The sequence below is a fragment of the Mytilus trossulus genome, chromosome 3 (genome assembly GCF_036588685.1).
Source record: "Mytilus trossulus isolate FHL-02 chromosome 3, PNRI_Mtr1.1.1.hap1, whole genome shotgun sequence".
NCBI classification, from domain to species: Eukaryota; Metazoa; Mollusca; class Bivalvia; order Mytilida; family Mytilidae; genus Mytilus; species Mytilus trossulus.
The window spans coordinates 51,548,438-51,566,810 of record NC_086375.1 but is presented as its reverse complement, the minus strand read 5'-3'; the positions used below and the strand labels follow the sequence as shown (position 1 = coordinate 51,566,810).

The 18,373-nt window shown below is 31.4% G+C and overlaps 1 protein-coding gene across 2 annotated transcripts in view; it reads left to right on the top strand.

Moving 5' to 3' along the window:
* The window catches only part of LOC134711783 (bifunctional glutamate/proline--tRNA ligase-like), a 60,777-nt gene that overhangs the window by 37,301 nt on the left and 5,103 nt on the right, over positions 1 to 18,373 (top strand). For both annotated transcript variants that reach the window (XM_063572658.1, XM_063572659.1), the window contains 8 exons: positions 11,514 to 11,723; positions 12,013 to 12,212; positions 12,618 to 12,669; positions 12,857 to 13,066; positions 15,811 to 15,963; positions 16,218 to 16,319; positions 17,046 to 17,201; positions 17,779 to 17,973. In XM_063572658.1, coding sequence (XP_063428728.1) covers positions 11,514 to 11,723; positions 12,013 to 12,212; positions 12,618 to 12,669; positions 12,857 to 13,066; positions 15,811 to 15,963; positions 16,218 to 16,319; positions 17,046 to 17,201; positions 17,779 to 17,973 — 1,278 coding nt within the window. The remainder of the gene's footprint in view (positions 1 to 11,513; positions 11,724 to 12,012; positions 12,213 to 12,617; positions 12,670 to 12,856; positions 13,067 to 15,810; positions 15,964 to 16,217; positions 16,320 to 17,045; positions 17,202 to 17,778; positions 17,974 to 18,373) is intronic.

Sequence of the window (18,373 nt, the reverse complement as noted above, 5' to 3'; positions counted from 1 at the left end):
TACAATACAAGGATTTCTGAAATTTGGTTTCAGGGTTTATCTAAGTCAGTTTACCGTGGGATGCGTTTTCAGATTGATCACTTGACTACTTCCTGTTTACCGAACACTTGTATGATTTTACACATGATAGCCAAGTTGAAAATTTTCGTCACATTTTTCTCAGGAATTACAATACAAGGAATTCTGAAATTTGGTTTCAGGGTTTATCTAAGTCAGCTATACGGTGTGATGCGTTTTCAGATTGATCACTTGACAACTTCCTGTTTACCGAACACTTGTATGATTTTACACATGATAGCCAAGTTGAAAATTTTCGTCACATTTTTCTCAGGAACTACAATACAAGGATTTCTGAAATTTTGTTTCAGGATTTATATAAGTCAGCTATACCGTGTGATGCGTTTTCAGATTGATCACTTGACAACTTCCTGTTTACCGAACACTTGCATATTTTTACACTATTAATATTATCCACTTGCGGCGGGGGTATCATCAGTGAGCAGTAGCTCGCAGTTTACTTGTTTCCTCAGTCATGGTCTATTGACCAGGGCTTCCAAAACATATTTATGCCAGCCTGATATATTTTTATCTGATCCCGATTTTAATTCCTTAAGACTTAGTCACAAAAGGCAATTATGGTAATCAGATGATCATCCCAATGATTAACATTAGATATAAAAAAAAAAGATATTAAACTTTACTTTATTTTTATGTTCTGACGTAAACTGTTAAATTGATAGTGCATCATTTGAAGTGTGCACACCAGTGTGCTCATATCTGCCTAGACTCTTTATTTTCGAAAATGATGTTGTCAAAAAGTTTGCTTTCGTTTTTAAATCACATTTTCTTATACCTGGTGTTAACTTGGGATTGTAAAACATGGACCAGAAACAGATACGTAACAAAGCACGACTTAGTGAAGAAGCTTTTTCCACTTTATTTCTGCAACAAAATACTTGAAATGAACGTTAGATACAGGCATCAATGATAATTTTAGAATTTTTATACGCCTGTCAAAATTTTGATGGGACGTATTATGGTATACAAATGTCCGGTGTCCGTCTGTCTGGCGTAAACAAGTCGCACCGTAACTTGAGAACGACTTATCCAAATTTCATGAAACTTAACATAGTTGTTTCTTATGATGGTCAAATGATCTGTATACCTTTTGGTGAAAATAAGATTAAAACTTTTTGAGTTACGGCACTTTGTAACTAAAACAGGGGTGTGTTTTTTTTCACATGTCGCACCGTATCTCAAAAACAATTCTTCATTATGGCTTAAAACTTTAAACACTTTTTAGTTATATTAATCTTAATATCTGTATACTTTTTGGTGATGATTCAAAATTTTGTTTTTGAGTTATTGAGTATTTTGTAAAAAAGGGGGAGTTTTTTTTTACATGTCACGCCATATATCTCAAAAACGATGTATGATTATTGCATTAAAATTCCACACAAGACGTCAGGTGTATCATGTGCTCATGGCGCAGCTGTTTATTGTAGAAATGTAGGATGCATTATTGAATTTCCACCTGCGCACAAGCCCATATATGTGCGCATATGTGTTCTGATTCATTTTTTGACGATTTTTCATTTAAAACCTTTTAAATTTTTCATCAAATTAATCATGTTTATAAATGTATTTCTTATAATTTTTATCTTTTGGACTAAATCAATTAGATACCAACTGCTGAAATGTAAGAAAATAACTTTGAATAGACTGACCAATTTATACGATGTCCAGTACTGGAAATAGTTTACCTGTCACCTGAACAGGTAGATTTTAGCTGTCCAACATTGAACAACTTATTAGCTTTGATTAAAATTAGAAAGTATTGAAGTAGGGGTTGTTTTGATATTAATTAATCATCATGTCACTTTTATGACCAGAAATGTGTGGCTCTAAAAGGCACGGTCGAGGACATTTGAGCGCATTGATACGACATTTGATAGAAAAAAATAGGACATTTGAGCGCCAGAATTAACCCATTTTAGCGAAAATTAAAATTGTCAAGCCCATTTTAGCGAAATATTTGTTAACCCCTTTTAGTAAATAAATAATATATAAAAAATTCAAAAACTTTAATAGACTCAAGACAGCACAATATAAAACCTGTCCATTAAAATAAAGCACTAATAGACTCAAAACAGCACAATATAAAACAAAATTAAAATTTTCAATTAATAAAATACAGCACTAAAAGTCTAAAAGGTTAAATCAAATGTTTAAAGTCTGTTCTAGCCTTGAATTTATAACCTAGAGAACGTACCTAATGGGTTCTAGATATACCCCCTGCACAATACTGTTGAATTGCATTAGGAACTGCTCTTTATCTTTTCTCGAATATTGTGGTGCACATTCCTTTATACTTTGTATCTTTATATATGTTGTTCTTTGTAATTTTATAATAGTATCGAGGAAAACATAAATTGCTGGGTGATATAGTAAGGTGAGCATTATTCAACCAGGTAAATTCGCTAAAATGGGCTACCTAAAATACAGGTGAGCGAATTAATCCAGCGCAAAAATGGGCTCTTATGTTGGCGCTCAAATGTCCCCTAGTAGTTTTAAATTTTTGGCTCAATTGTCCTGTGCCCAAAAGGCAAAAGGTTGGGTAAAAAAGATCATGAATTATGTTAAAATGACTGTCTCTTAAGAAAGTCTTGAAAACTAAAAAAAAAGATGACTGTTTCATGCTTTGACCAACCGGACTTTTAACAAACATTTAGGGGCTAGTTGAAGGTCACTCCATGTGAGAAACTTTCTCGCTACATTGAAGAGCTTTTGGTGACCTTCTGCTGTTGTTTTTTCTATGGTCGGGTTGTTGTCTCTTTGACACGTTCCCCATTTCCATTCTCTATTTTATTATACACATGACTGGAATATATGACCGTTTTGGAAGCCTTGCTATTGACCAAGAAACATTTGCTTACTTAACAACTATTTGTTTATGGTTAGGTCAGTTTAAGGGGAACCACTAGTGTTAGGTTTATGATATTTGGAATGCAGATGCATAATTTTAAACTCATTCCATTTCCATGGAGATCATCTGGCTCTGCCCTCTCAGTTACGGTTCATTTACTTTGAATAATTTACATAGTTTACATGTTAAAGTTTGTGATCATTTTCAGAGGAGCCACTAATGTTCAGTTATTGATAGCATTAGCATTTCTTTTTATACCCCCGCTTTAAAAAAGGGGGGGTATACTGTTTTACCTCTGTCTGTCAGTCCGTCCGTCCGTCAGTCCGTCAGTCAGTCCGTCCCATGAAACTTTTGTCACATTTTTCTCAGGAACTACACATCCACCCTTTCTGTAATTTGGTATCAACATTTATATATGTCAGCCATACTGTGTGATGCGTTTTCAGATTCATCACTTGACAACTTCCTGTTTACCGAACACTTGTATGATTTTACACATGATAGCCAAGTTGAAAATTTTCGTCACATTTTTCTCAGGAACTACAATACAATGATTTCTGAAATTTGGTTTCAGGATTGATATAAGTCAGCTATACCATGTGATGTCTTTTCAGATTCGTCACTCGACAACTTCCTGTTTACCGAACACTTGTATGATTTTACACATGATAGCCAAGTTGAAAATTTTCGTCACATTTTTCTCAGGAACTACAATACAAGGATTTCTGAAATTTGGTTTCAGGATTTATGTAAGTCAGCTATACCGTGTGATGCCTTTTCAAATTCATCACTTGACAACTACCTGTTATCCGAACACTTGTATGATTTTACACATGATAGCCAAGTTGAAAATTTTCGTCACATTTTTCTCAGGAACTACAATACAAGGATTTCTGAAATTTGGTTTCAGGGTTTATCTAAGTCAGCTTTACCGTGGGATGCGTTTTCAGATTGATCACTCGACAACTTCCTGTTTACCAAACACTTGGTCCGAGACCACCATTGTCGTCCCTTGATTTTCGTTGTTCACAAATATAGTCCCTAGTGTTGACAGTGGGTTACTTGCCATTAATTTTTATACCCCTTCCAAATTTATTTCTCCATGTTCAATGCCTCAAATTGCAAGTAGGGGGATGAAATTACACTGTAAAAAAATTTGGGTCCAGAATTTTAAAGGAAAGTAGTGATTTGGTCCAGCTGAAAAAGGTTGAAAATGAGCACTTCGGAAGCTGTCAAAAGATTTCAAGACGCCCTAAACATAAAATTGTCCATATTTTGAGTTAGAGGCGATGAAGTTTTCTATAAATTTGATATGATTTGTCCCAAAAGTAGTACAACACACTGTAAAAGTTTCTTTGAGAAAGCGCAGGTGGGATTTTTTTTATTTTCATTTATGTTCTAAAAGAAATGCACTACGAATTAATTGTGTTCTCGGACCTAAGAGGTGAAATCTGTAAATATAGAAATTGTACTCTGGCAACTTCCCTAAATGATTTGATGGTATCAACTTGTCAAATAGCATGAAACTAAAGGATTTAAACTTTTATTTTATAGAATTTCTGCAAAAATGACAAATTTTGGCATTTTATGGTCAAAATAGGCATTTTATAACTTTTCCAATATTGATGCATAAATGGCATCCTGACTTTCTATCTGACAGGTTTTTATGTGTCAATATTTGTGTTTCTATGCCTTTATCTGCTTCTTTTACTTATTTATGAACTCTGAATCTACAGAAAAGAAGTTTATCTCAGATAAAATGTGCAAAGTGTGTTGTATAAATGACCCTTGTCTAACGCCTTGTTTGGATGAAGTCAATAGTGGGAAGCTTGGTATATAAAATTTGATGTCCATATTAGAGACCTCACTAAATTTGTATCAAATGCACTTTACAATGTCTATTGTACCTGTTCCATTTCACATAATATATTTCTTTTCTTCTGTAGGATAGCAAGTGGTTTAAATATAAGCCTGTTGAGAATAAATTGCATGCAAGTTTTTCCCTAAAAAGGCAAAAATCTTTGTTTCAGCCCATACTGCTTGTAAGAAAAGTTAATTGTAAGAGTCTTTTTGTGCTCAGATTTGTTGTATCATGTCACATGAGTATAGAAATGATAAAAAAGACACAAATTTTTATTTTTTATAGCCTCAATATGCATTTTTTAATGTAAATATGTGGCACGGCCTAAATTGACCCTAATTTTTTTTCAGTCTTACTTGGCCTAAGACCCTTTTAAACTAATATGATATGTTATTTGTAACTTTTCTTTCCATTTAAAGTACTTTAAATACATATGTGAGGATTATTTATAACCAAAAAGCTTCACAAATTTAAAATTGCTGGAAAATATTACATCTTTATGTAAGGTCCCCCTTCATTGAAAAACCTAAATTTTTAGGCGCGGGCTGATATAAATTTGACTTTTGAATAATTATGCCAAGTCTGATAAATCAAATGAGTACTCTATTGCTTTTAGTACATGATAAGTTATATATGAAGGCATTTAAAAAGATTTTTTTTGCAATATTTTAATTTTTAAAGCCCCAAATGTTGATAGTTGAAATTTTTCAATTTTAACGTCAAAATTTTACACGCAAAGATGAGTATAGAACTTAACTTAATGTCTATAATATACATCCTATTGTCATGAAACTTTGTAAGCAGTGTTATAATACATTAAACTTTGTTCATACTAAGTTTTTTTAAGATTTGTCAACTCTTTCTACCCTATTAGGTCCGAGACCACCATTGTCGTCCCTTGATTTTCGTTGTTCACAAATATAGTCCCTAGTGTTGACAGTGGGTTACTTGCCATTAATTTTTATACCCCTTCCAAATTTATTTCTCCATGTTCAATGCCTCAAATTGCAAGTAGGGGGATGAAATTACACTGTAAAAAAATTTGGGTCCAGAATTTTAAAGGAAAGTAGTGATTTGGTCCAGCTGAAAAAGGTTGAAAATGAGCACTTCGGAAGCTGTCAAAAGATTTCAAGACGCCCTAAACATAAAATTGTCCATATTTTGAGTTAGAGGCGATGAAGTTTTCTATAAATTTGATATGATTTGTCCCAAAAGTAGTACAACACACTGTAAAAGTTTCTTTGAGAAAGCGCAGGTGGGATTTTTTTTATTTTCATTTATGTTCTAAAAGAAATGCACTACGAATTAATTGTGTTCTCGGACCAACACTTGTATGATTTTACACATGATAGCCAAGTTGAAAATTTTCGTCACATTTTTCTCAGGAACTACAATACAAGGATTTCTTAAATTTGGTTTCTGGATTTATATAAGTCAGCTATACCGTTTGATGCATTTTCAGATTCATCACTTGACAACTTCCTGTTAACCGAACACTTGCATATTTTTACACTATTAATATTATCCACTTGCGGCGGGGGTATCATCAGTGAGCAGTAGCTGCAGTTTCACTTGTTGGTCCTACATTCCAGCAGCATCAACATTATCAGCAATTAGTTTCAGTCTATGTTTAAAATTAGTATGCCCCTGCTGTAGGCAACAGGGGTATTAGGTGTCACTTACAGTTCTATAGTTTTGCCACTTTTTAACTTGGAAAATTGCATTTTTTTTCAATTCTGCTTTCCAACTAAAGTTTATCTTATCCTAATTTTATGAAACTCATAGTCTCATACTCATCTTAGCCCCAAAACTTGCAGACAGAATTCAAATTTAGGCATTGAGTCACATAAATGTTCTAGAGTTATGCCCCTTTATAACTTTCAATTGTCATGAAATGTCATGAAACTGTCATTAGCTTCTCAAAGTTTAAAAAATCCCATCAGTGACAGTAGTAAAAAAAATTATGATGAACATCATACATTTACACTGACAGTTATATACACAGGTTGGATGGAACCAGCAACCAATTTTAAATTTCATCTAGTCCAAAGGCTAATGTGAGCTACTCACTTGGTGTCTCAGTTGCCAGCATCATCCAATGTTGTTTTCTTTTACTACATGATGCCAAGTTTCGTCACAATCTTCATATAGAAATACAATGTATAATGAATGAATTTGAATTGTAAATGTTCTTGGGCAGATTTCATCTGACCTTGACCTCATTTTCATGGTTCATAGGTCAATGTCTAGCTTTTGTTGTAAGGCTGTGATTTTGGATACTATAAACAATAGGTTATCAATATTGATATATGGAAGGATTATGTGATTCACATGTCTTTGTGGCAAGGTTCATCTTACATTGACCTCATTTTCATGGTTAGAATTGTTTCTCTGATAATATCCAGTATAAGTAACTTGTCAACTGTAATTGGTTTATGAAACAGGGTTTCATGTGACCTTGACTTTATTTTTATGACTCATTAGTCAATGTTTAGTTTTGTGTTGTGTCAGTTTATTCTCATGTACTACATGTATAAGTAATTGATACACAATGTTCAGTGTATGGAATACCGGTAGGTTAACCTTACAGGTCTGGCTGGCAGGGTCCATGTGCTCTTGAACTCATTTGCATGGATTGTTGTTTATGTGATACTTTTAGTTAAACCTTTATTTAAAAATTAAGACTTGGCTGAGTGCAATAATAAGAAAAACCTGACTTGAAAAATATCACTTAATAATTATGGTAGTCAGGATAGTGCTTTAGAGAAATATATAACTATTGCCTTGCATTGCTTGAAAGGTTTTTGTTTCTCATGGAACCTGCTTTTCTGTTATAGTAGTTAAAGGTTATCAGTTTGCAGAACAGGAAATCAACCAGCCAGTATAGTTTTCATGTGAAAGTATGTTAAGTGTCAGATGGATCCAACTAAGATTGTTTATAAGTAAAGAGTTATTTTAATAATTGATATTATTTTTTTTTTGGTCTTTCCTTTACAAACAAATTAATTCTTTTAAGATTAGGTAATACAAGTTATTATTTCCATCTTTGATAGTTATATTCATTGATTTTATAACATTTTAATGAACATAACATGCTTGGTATTTGTTCTATAAATAACTTTGAACTTACAACTCTTAACTTTGACCTACAATCCTATTAAAATATTTAGCCACGTGGATTGATTTCTGATACATCTTACTTCAGGTAAAATCAGATATTTAGTTAATTTTATATTTTTTTATGATCATAAATAAGTTTAAATGCAAATATTTAAGATAAACATTATTTGTATTTTATGATATGTTCATATATATCAAATCCAGAACATTTTGATATATATGAATGGAGATAAATAAAGATTTGTTTACAAATATGAATATGAAATGAAGTGATGCAATCATCTGAGGACATTGACAGGTGCTATGATAAATTGTACATTGACAAAAACAGTAATATAATACAATGGAATGTTAACCTATTTATAAAATTTCTTTTGAACTTTTGTGGTTTGTGCTTGTTAAGAGAATGAAAGATTAAAGAATATGTAAGAGGAATTTCTATTTGTAAAGTGGAAAAGGTAGCTATATCTGGAAAAAGGTAATTATTTAGGGTAAATTTCTGTTTTGAAAGAACACATTTGGCTCTGAAATTCCTTATATATTTTTAAAAGTCAAGCTACATTTTAAACCAATACTAATTTTTTTAAATGTCTGTAAAGAAAATCTTATGTTTCTAAAACAATACAAGCATCTATAATTTTGATTGCATTTTTATAGACATGAAAAAAAAGTAATCCAATAAAAATACTTGAATTTTCTGTAATATACTGTTTTTATTTTGTTTGTGGTTTCATATTTATCTCACAGTGATGATGGTAATATTTGTCCTTTTATTATGGAAATATTTTTATTAGATATTGTATAAACCTTTGTACATGTATTTAAATTTTAAACAAATCATTATTAAAATGAATGCATTTTCCTTAATTTAATTTACTTAAACATGGTTCTTTTTTTCAATAGTCCTATAGATTCTTAAACAAATGTTCTATAATGTGGATATTTGTAAAAAGAATGAAAACTTTACTTGTGACAGATTGTCATATTTTGTTCAATAATCTAGAGAATGTCATGTGTAAATTATGTAAAAGAAATGAAGTATGTATAAATGAAGCTTGTATAGATTTAATCACATCATGAATTATTGTAGCTATGGATTGCTATATATTTCACTGTTCACACAATATTACAAAGTCATCATTAAAATGAAAACATGATGTCGTTTCTGTACTGAATTAACATTAAAATTTTATATCAAAAAGAGGCTTCAATTACAATGGATAACATGGAAGAAGGATAACTTAAATCTGATTAGACTTCATTTCAAACTGATAAACTGCATTGCTTTTTATTTTTCTTCAAAACTTCAAGATTTGATTTTTGTAAAAGAAAAGATTTTTACACTTATTATAAATGATTAAGTTTTTAAGTCAAACATTTTTGTCGAGCCTGCAACTTTTGTTGCAGAAAGCTGGACATAGGGATAGTGATCCCGCAGAGGTGACTGTGTTAGCTAACTTCCTTAAAGCTTTATAACTGGATGCTTCATACTTTGTATATAGATGCCTCATGTTACAAACTTTCTGTCAGTCACATGTCCATGGCCTTGACCTCATTTTCATGGTTCAGTGACTACTTGAAGAAATAGTTAAGATTTTTTGTAATGTTAAATTCTCTCTTATTATAAGTAATAGGAAAACTATATTTGGTATGTGCATACCTTGCAATGTCCTCTAGCCTGTCAGATAGTTTTCTCTTGACTTCGACCTCATTTCATGGATCAGTGAACAAGGTTAAGTTTTGGTGGTCAATTTCATATCTCAGATACTATAAGCAATAGGTCTTGTATATTCATTGTATGGAAGGACTGTGAGGTGTACATGTCCAACTGGCAGGTGTCATCTGACCTTGACCTAATTTTCATGGTTCAGTGGTTCTAGTTACATTTTTGTGATTTGGTCTGTTTTTCTTATACTATATGCAATAGATCTTCTATATTGGATGCATGGAATGATTGTAAGGTGTACATGTCTAGCTGACAGGTGTCATGTGACCTTGACCTTATTTTCCTGGTTCAGTGGTCAAAGTAAATTTTTGAGTTTTGGTCTATTTTTATTAACACTATATGCAAAAGGTCAACTTTATTTGGTGTATGGAAATATTTTATGATCTATATGTCAGTCGCACAGGTTTTATTTGATCTTGACCTCATTTGTCACAGTTCATCACTAAGTGCTAAGTATTTGTGTTTTGATCTGTTTTTCTTAATTTATAAGCAGGAGGCCAACTATATTTGTTGTATGGAAGATATGTTAGCTGTACAAGTCTACCTGGCATAGTTCATTTGACCTTGACCTCATTTTCATTGTTCATTGATCAATGTTTAGGTTTCTGGGTTAATGTTTAGCTTATGTGACAGTTGTAATATAGCTTTATATTTATGACTATCAACATAATATCAATGATTATTAAAGAAGGCGAGACATTTCAGCGTGTGAACTCTTGTTTAATTATAGTAGAAAAATGTAGCTTGAAAAACATGATGTTTCATTTATTTCATTAACTAATTTTACATAGATATTTGTCTGTTTTTCTTGTCATATCTTTTACTGTTATAATCATTCAGGTTAAAATTAGATCACAACTTTCATGTCATTCAGGTCAGCTTTCCTGTCTGTTCAGGTAAAATTATTTCATAAAAATATAAAACAATTTTTTTGCTTGAATGGTTTTGAATTAGACACCAAGTTTATAGATAATTCATAAAACTATTTTTTTTAAACATCATATAAATTGAACAAAAATAAAAACTATTGCTGCACTTTTCATGTCTTTTCATGAATTTTTCAATTTACGTCATTTAGGTGCAAAATTATTTATTTCCATTTTAAAATTTAAAATGAAAGTATCAATTTATAAAGGATTAGGTTCAAGAAGGGTCCTTTAAATTCCTTGAAACTCAACTTCAATATACAAGTAAGCATTTGATGATAAAATATTTAAGAGATACCCGACCAATACAAAATCAACAATATAAAAACAAGGAGATGTGGTATGATTGCAGATGAGACAATTATCCACCAAAGTTCAAATGAGGTGAATGTAAGCAAATATAGGCAACCCTAAAGCTTTCATTATTGAGTAAAACCAATACTGTATAGCTCTGATTTATAAGAACACTTAGGATGTCATTGTGATGTCAGAAATTAGGCACTCTCATGAAGAAAATCGCAATTTTGACTTACTTTACTACCTTAATTTTGACAGAATTTTACTTCAAATGAAATTTGCTACATGTATGGACAATCTTAATATCATTTAAGAATGTGTATCCATATACATCTTTTGACTTCAATTTTATTTTGGTAAAAAAAGTATGAACAAACTGCATAAAGGGGGAAGTCTGGCTAAAAACATGTAATACATTGTACTTTTGAAGCTGTCAACATTGTTAAAAAGTAACAGCAGATAGATGGAGAGTATAGTCAATCTAGATTTGCATATTTAAGATCATAAATATTGGTTCTTCCATATGATATTAAAAATTTCAACAGATAACTTAGACTGACCCAGCGTCATGAATCATCCCAATTACAATGTCAAGAGATTAACTTTAATAGTGTTAAAAAGTCAGCAATTATTCTTATATATGTTTTTTATTTTCAGAAAGAAATCGATGAAAATGTAAAGATTTTATTGGATCTGAAAGCCCAGTACAAAACAGCTACAGGTAAAGACTGGAAACCAACCCCAACCACTGCGACACCAACTGCTGAGAAAATGCCACCTACCACTAAAGATGCTTCAGACCTCAAGTCCCAGATAGATGCACAGGGTGAGACAGTCCGCAAGTTAAAGTCTTCTGGAGCATCAAAGGTAAATTATATTATATTGTATTGACCTGACCTACTCATTTTTGTGTAAGCATTTTCTTCTGCTAGATAGATCAAGGTTAATACTGAGAACAGTTTAGTTTTCTACAAAATAAAAGGTTAGAGAAGCTACATTCTTTTAAATTCTACTAACATTATTTTAGCTAGGCTAGCATCAAGGCCAAAGGATATTTATTTTTTTATATTTATAGATATGTTTTGTACGTGTTAGTAGATAGATGTTCAGGACAACCTTTCAATCCCCAATTGATAAGATGTCTTTTTTTTTGTAGGATGAAGTAGATAAAGAAGTGAAGACATTGTTAAGTCTCAAGGAAAAGTATAAAGAGCAGACAGGGGAAGATCTGGCTGGAGGTGGTGGAAGGAAAGACAAAAAGGACAAGAAGGATAAGAAACCTAACAAAGAAACCAAACAGGAAACTAAAAAACCAGTACAAGATGATAGTCAAAAAGACCACAAGAAAATAACAAGGTATTACATTATTATTGTCTAGTAACTGCTAACCTCCGTCTGTCAGAAAGAAACTTTTTATCTAAGTTTCTAATGAAAATAACTATTTGGTCTGCAGCTTGATAATGTTCAGTTTTTGCAATTAGGGCAATTTTTACATCTTCTGGGTAGCCACTTCCTGATTGCCAATAGTTTGAAATTTTACAACAATTATTGTACAAGGAAAATGTTCCTAAAACTTTTCGTCACTTTTGATATACATGTAAGGGTTTAAGTGATCATTTATGCTCTGCTATAAATACACACTACCTCTAAATATACATTCTGTGATCCTCTATTCTTAGCTAGAAATATAAATATATCAATACATGTATTACTGAATACTTTGGTATTATCTTTATTGTAGTAATTACTCCACTTTTACAGGTTAGGTTTAGAAGCCAAGAAAGAAGAGAATTTATCTGATTGGTATTCACAGGTGAGTTCTAAATATTCTTAATTCAAATTAACTCTTAATTTCATCTGCCTTCTTTAAATGTAATGTTAAATATTATCTAAATATGCTTTGTATTGTATGAAACAGTCAATAGCAGGTGACATTTTGCTATGGCTTTTCAATTTTGCTTTTATTTTAAGTAACTTTATTTTAATTGTTTGATATATAGGTCATACAGAAAGCTGAGATGATAGAATATTATGATGTAAGCGGTTGTTACATTCTCCGACCATGGTCATATTCTATATGGGAATGTATTAAGGAATTCTTTGATACAGAGATAAAGAAACTAGGAGTAGAGAACACATATTTCCCTATGTTTGTGTCCCATGCAGCATTGGAGAGAGAGAAAGCTCATATAGAAGACTTTGCCCCAGAGGTAAGCAAGGACCAGTGTATTAAGGGGATTAATCTGGCTTTATATGAAGAACAGGGTGTTATACATAGATTATTTGGGCCAATATGAAGAACACAGTGTGATACAGGGATTAATATGGCCTATTATTGCATAGCAATATAATAATTCCCACAGAAAGTAACCAAAAGTTAGCGTCCAATAAATCTTCAAACTCATCATGTCACCAACATCAAAATCTTAGTATTAACCAATTTTTACTTCCAAATATTATATTGCTATACAATAAAAGGATTATTGCATGAATATTGGGGAATATTACTCGCAAGCTCGTGCAATATAAAATTCTACTTGGGACAATATTCCTTAATATTCATGCAATAACCCTATAATATAAAGAACAGGGTGTGATACAGGGATTATTTTGGCCAATATTAAGAACAAAGTGTGATACCTGCATCATTTTGGCCAATATAAAGAATAGGAAGCAGCAAACGACTACAATTGATCCTATAGTTTACATCTACACTAGTAAGGGGAGATAAATGTAAAAACTTTATCAAGGGCAATTTATAGATGTTACCTTGAATTCACTTTGTCCTCTTTCACATGTAATATCTGTTTTATAATGTTGTTAACACTATACATGTATCAATACATTTTTATACGACCGCAAATTTTGAAAAAATTTTCGTCGTATATTGCTATCACGTTGGCGTCGTCGTCGTCGTCGTCGTCGTCGTCGTCGTCGTCCGAATACTTTTAGTTTTCGCACTCTAACTTTAGTAAAAGTGAATAGAAATCTATGAAATTTTAACACAAGGTTTATGACCACAAAAGGAAGGTTGGTATTGATTTTGGGAGTTTTGGTCCCAACATTTTAGGAATTAAGGGCCAAAAAGGGCCCAAATAAGCATTTTCTTTGTTTTCGCACTATAACTTTAGTTTAAGTGAATAGAAATCTATGAAATTTTGACACAAGGTTTATGACCACAAAAGAAAGGTTGGTATTGATTTTGGGAGTTTTGATTCCAACAGTTTAGGAATAAGGGGCCAAAAAAGGGCCCAAATAAGCATTATTCTTGGTTTTCACACAATTACTTTAGTGTAAGTGAATAGAAATCAATGAAATTTAAACACAATGTTTATGACCACAAAAGGAAGGTTGGTATGGATTTTGGGAGTTAAGGTCCCAACAGTTTAGGAATTAGGGACCAAAAAGGGACCCAAATAATAATTTTTCTTGGTTTTCGCACCATAACTTTAGTATAAGTAAATAGAAATCTATGAAATTTAAACACAAGGTTTATGACCACAAAAGGAAGGTTGGTATTGATTTTGGGAGTTTTGGTCCCAACAGTTTAGGAATAAGGGGCCCAAAGGGTCCAAAATTAAACTTTGTTTGATTTTATCAAAAATTGAATAATTGAAAGTCTTTGATATGTCGAATCTAACTGTGTATGTAGATTCTTAATTTTTGGTCCTGTTTTCAAATTAATCTACATTAAGGTCCAAAGGGTCAAAAATAAAACTTAGATTGATTTTGACAAAAATTGAATTGTATGGGTTCTTTGATATGCTGAATTTAAAAATGTACTTAGATTTTTTAATGTTGGCCCAGTTTTCAAGTTGGTCCAAATCGGGGTCCAAAATTAAACTTTGTTTGATTTCATCAAAAATTGAATAAATGGGGTTCTTTGATATGCCAAATCTAACTGTGTATGTCGATTCTTCATTTTTGGTCCTGTTTTCAAATTGGTCTACATTAAAGTCCAAAGGGTCCAAAATTAAACTTAGTTTGATTTTAACAAAAATTAAATTCTTGGGCTTCTTTGATATGCTTTATCTAAACATGTACTTTGATTTTTGATTATGGGCCCAGTTTTCAAGTTGGTCCAAATCAGGATTCAAAATTATCACATTAAGTATTGTGGAATAGCAAGAAATTTTCAATTGCACAGTATTGCACAATAGCAAGAAATATCTAATTGCAGAGTATTGTGCAATAGCAATTATTTTTTTCAATTGGAGTTATCTTTCTTTGTATAGAATAGTAGTTGAATCAACTTTAATCATTGTTTTATACAATATACAATGTATTTTCATTTTTACTACCAACTGATAAATTAAAACAATCTTTACCATTCAGTGATAACAAGCACTTTTTATAACATTTTAATATTTTATGATGTATTTAAATGAGCAGTTATTGTTACAAACTTCATTAGAAATTTGAATTGAAATCAGTACATTATAACTTTAGTATAAGTAAATAGAAATCTATGAAATTTAAACACAAGGTTTATGACCATAAAAGGAAGGTTGGTATTGATTTTGGGAGTTTTGGTCCCAACAGTTTAGACATTTTGGGCCCAAAGGGTCCAAAATTAAACTTTGTTTGATTTTGACAAAAATTGAATCCTTGGGGTTCTTTGATATGCTGAATCTAAAAATGTACTTAGATTTTTAATTATTGGCCCAGTTTTCAAGTTGGTCTACACTAAGGTCCAAAGGGTCCAAAATCATAATGTGACATAAACCTATGTTGTGTCAACTATTTAATCACAATCCACATTTAAAGCTTTATCAAACTTAAAAGTTGTGTCCATACTTGTCCCATCTGTTCAGGGTTCTACATCTGCGGTCGTATAATGCTGCGCCCTGCGAAGCAACTGGTTTGACATAAAATGCTTATACCGGTATTTGTTACTTTCACCTATCTCTAATGGGCAGGTATTTAACTTTTTGTTATTACCGTTTCGTTAAAGGTTGCCTGGGTAACAAGATCTGGAAAATCTGAATTAGCGGAACCAATAGCTATTCGACCAACAAGTGAAACTGTGATGTACCCATCTTATGCCAAATGGATAAAATCTCACCGAGATCTTCCACTGAAGCTCAACCAGTGGTGTAATGTTGTGGTAATATCATATTTTAGTAAATTGTTTATTTTACAAAAAAAAATATATAAAAAAAATATATTTAGATAGCATTTTGGAAAGTTTTGACCATTTGGTCAGTCTGTTTTTTATGTGTATTTTAACTGTTTCATTAGCATGGTTTCTTTATTATTTTTGCTTCCATTCATATAGACATAAAAAAAATCAATTTCTGTTGTAAAAAAATAATTGTATAGTTTATTGAAGAATGAACAGTGTCTCATTCATCATTACAGAGGTGGGAGTTCAAACATCCACAACCATTTCTCCGAACCAGAGAGTTTCTATGGCAGGAGGGTCATACAGCCTGGTCTAACAAGAAAGATGCTGAGGAAGAGGTGATTTTATTTTGACACTTAGTTATATACCATGCTACCTGATATTGTATGATAATAGTTTGTTTTTGTTTATACTGCTTTTTAATGCGGTCAAAAGTCTTGCAATTAACATTTATCTTTTGTAAAATTTTGTCATTTTTTTAAATGGATAAAAGATGATAAAGAGGTGAATTGGTTACTACAAGACAGTCTCCTTTTTGATTTTGACAAATTTCAGATGTCTTTCCAGTTTTATTTATTTATCTTTGAAGAATTTAAATGAAAACTTGGTGTCATCCATAAAGGCAAGCATTTTTTCAAGAGTTTTTGCTTTTTAATCATTAAATTTTCAACAATTATGAATGTCTGTGGTGATGATTTAACTTTCTCTAAAAGAATATTGAATAAAGAATAAATTACAAGTTTTGAACTTCAGAGAATGTAAACTTTATCATTATATTGATGGCACAATTACACTGCAATGTCATCCCAAATTTTTTCTTTAATTTCTCGATCATTTTTGCTGAATGCTGTTCAATTTTGTAAGTGTTCAGCCCTCCTGTTCATAAGTATTAAGATAAATAATAAATGAATAAGTAAGATAGGTGTATGAGAGACTCATGGAGAAACAGTATTAGTTGATGTATATCTAATTATGATTTAATTTAGAAAGAGGAACAGCTTCTTCTAACATTGTTGACAGATATTATCTAAATCCATCTAATTACTTGTTTTGTTTTTACATAGGTATACACTATCTTAGAACTTTATGCCAGAGTATATGAAGATTTATTAGCTATCCCAGTAGTTCGTGGAAAGAAGACTGAAAAAGAAAAGTTTGCAGGTGGAGATTATACAACAACAGTAGAGGGTTATATCTCGGCCAGTGGGAGAGCTATTCAGGTATGTGTAAAAGCTATAAGCTTTTGGAAAATCATTTAGTCGGGTACCAGTAACCAAATAACAATGAAATGTTATATTAAATGAAAGAAGAAAATTTCAGTTATCTCCCTTAAGAAGATTAAGTATTCAATTAATAGAAGACTTTTTAGTTTTTAAGTTTCTTCAAATTTTTTATTGTTTTCATCGGCAATTATTTATAGGTAAGTTAACCATTGTATGACCATTCGAACATGACATTTTGTATCTTTTTTCTTTGACCTATTTCAATTTAGCAAAATATTTTCAACATTCTGTATTAAAGCATTATGATGAATTCAAGTGCAAACACTAATTATCATGATTTACACTCTTCATGAAGCAGCTTATTTTCAAATAAAAAGATTTGTAAAAAGTCCTTGAAAAAAAACTATACATTGTAAAAGTTGTTATATTGAGCACTTCAGGCATTATGTAAAACAAACAGAAAATATAGAATCACTTTCAACATAATATGTTTAAACAATTGTTAATCTTTAAAATCACTTTGTAGTGCTATGACCAAAATAAAAATACATTTCTTTTTGTGTTACTATAACAGGGTGCTACATCACATCACTTAGGACAGAATTTCTCCAAAATGTTTGAGATAGTATTTGAGGATCCAGAAACACAAGAGAAACAATATGTTTACCAGAATTCCTGGGGATTGACCACACGTACGATTGGTGTTATGTGCATGGTACATGGAGATAACACTGGTCTAGTCCTGCCACCAAGAGTGGCATGTGTTCAGGTGGGATAATATTTAAACTTTTGCCTTTAAAGCAAAGTGTGGATCCATTATTTGTATTGTGTTAATTATGAAACAGCTAAGATGTTTTATTGTCGTCTTATAATTGTCCAAACAAAACAAAAAATCAATTAATAAAATGAACTAGAACAAAGTGAATAGAAATGAAATCAAATTTTACCTGAATGATTCAAAGATTTTTATTTAAGGTAGATTGATGGTATACCGCCATCTTGGATTGTACCATCACAGTACAAAATCGGTCTAGTTATTTGCCTAAATCTGCAAATTTAGAGACAGATTTGCAATTCAATAGTTAGACTGTTTTTTTAATTGAAGAAAACCTGTTCATTAATCGTAATATACAAAATATTTTAACAAATATCATTTTTTTTGGTTTAAA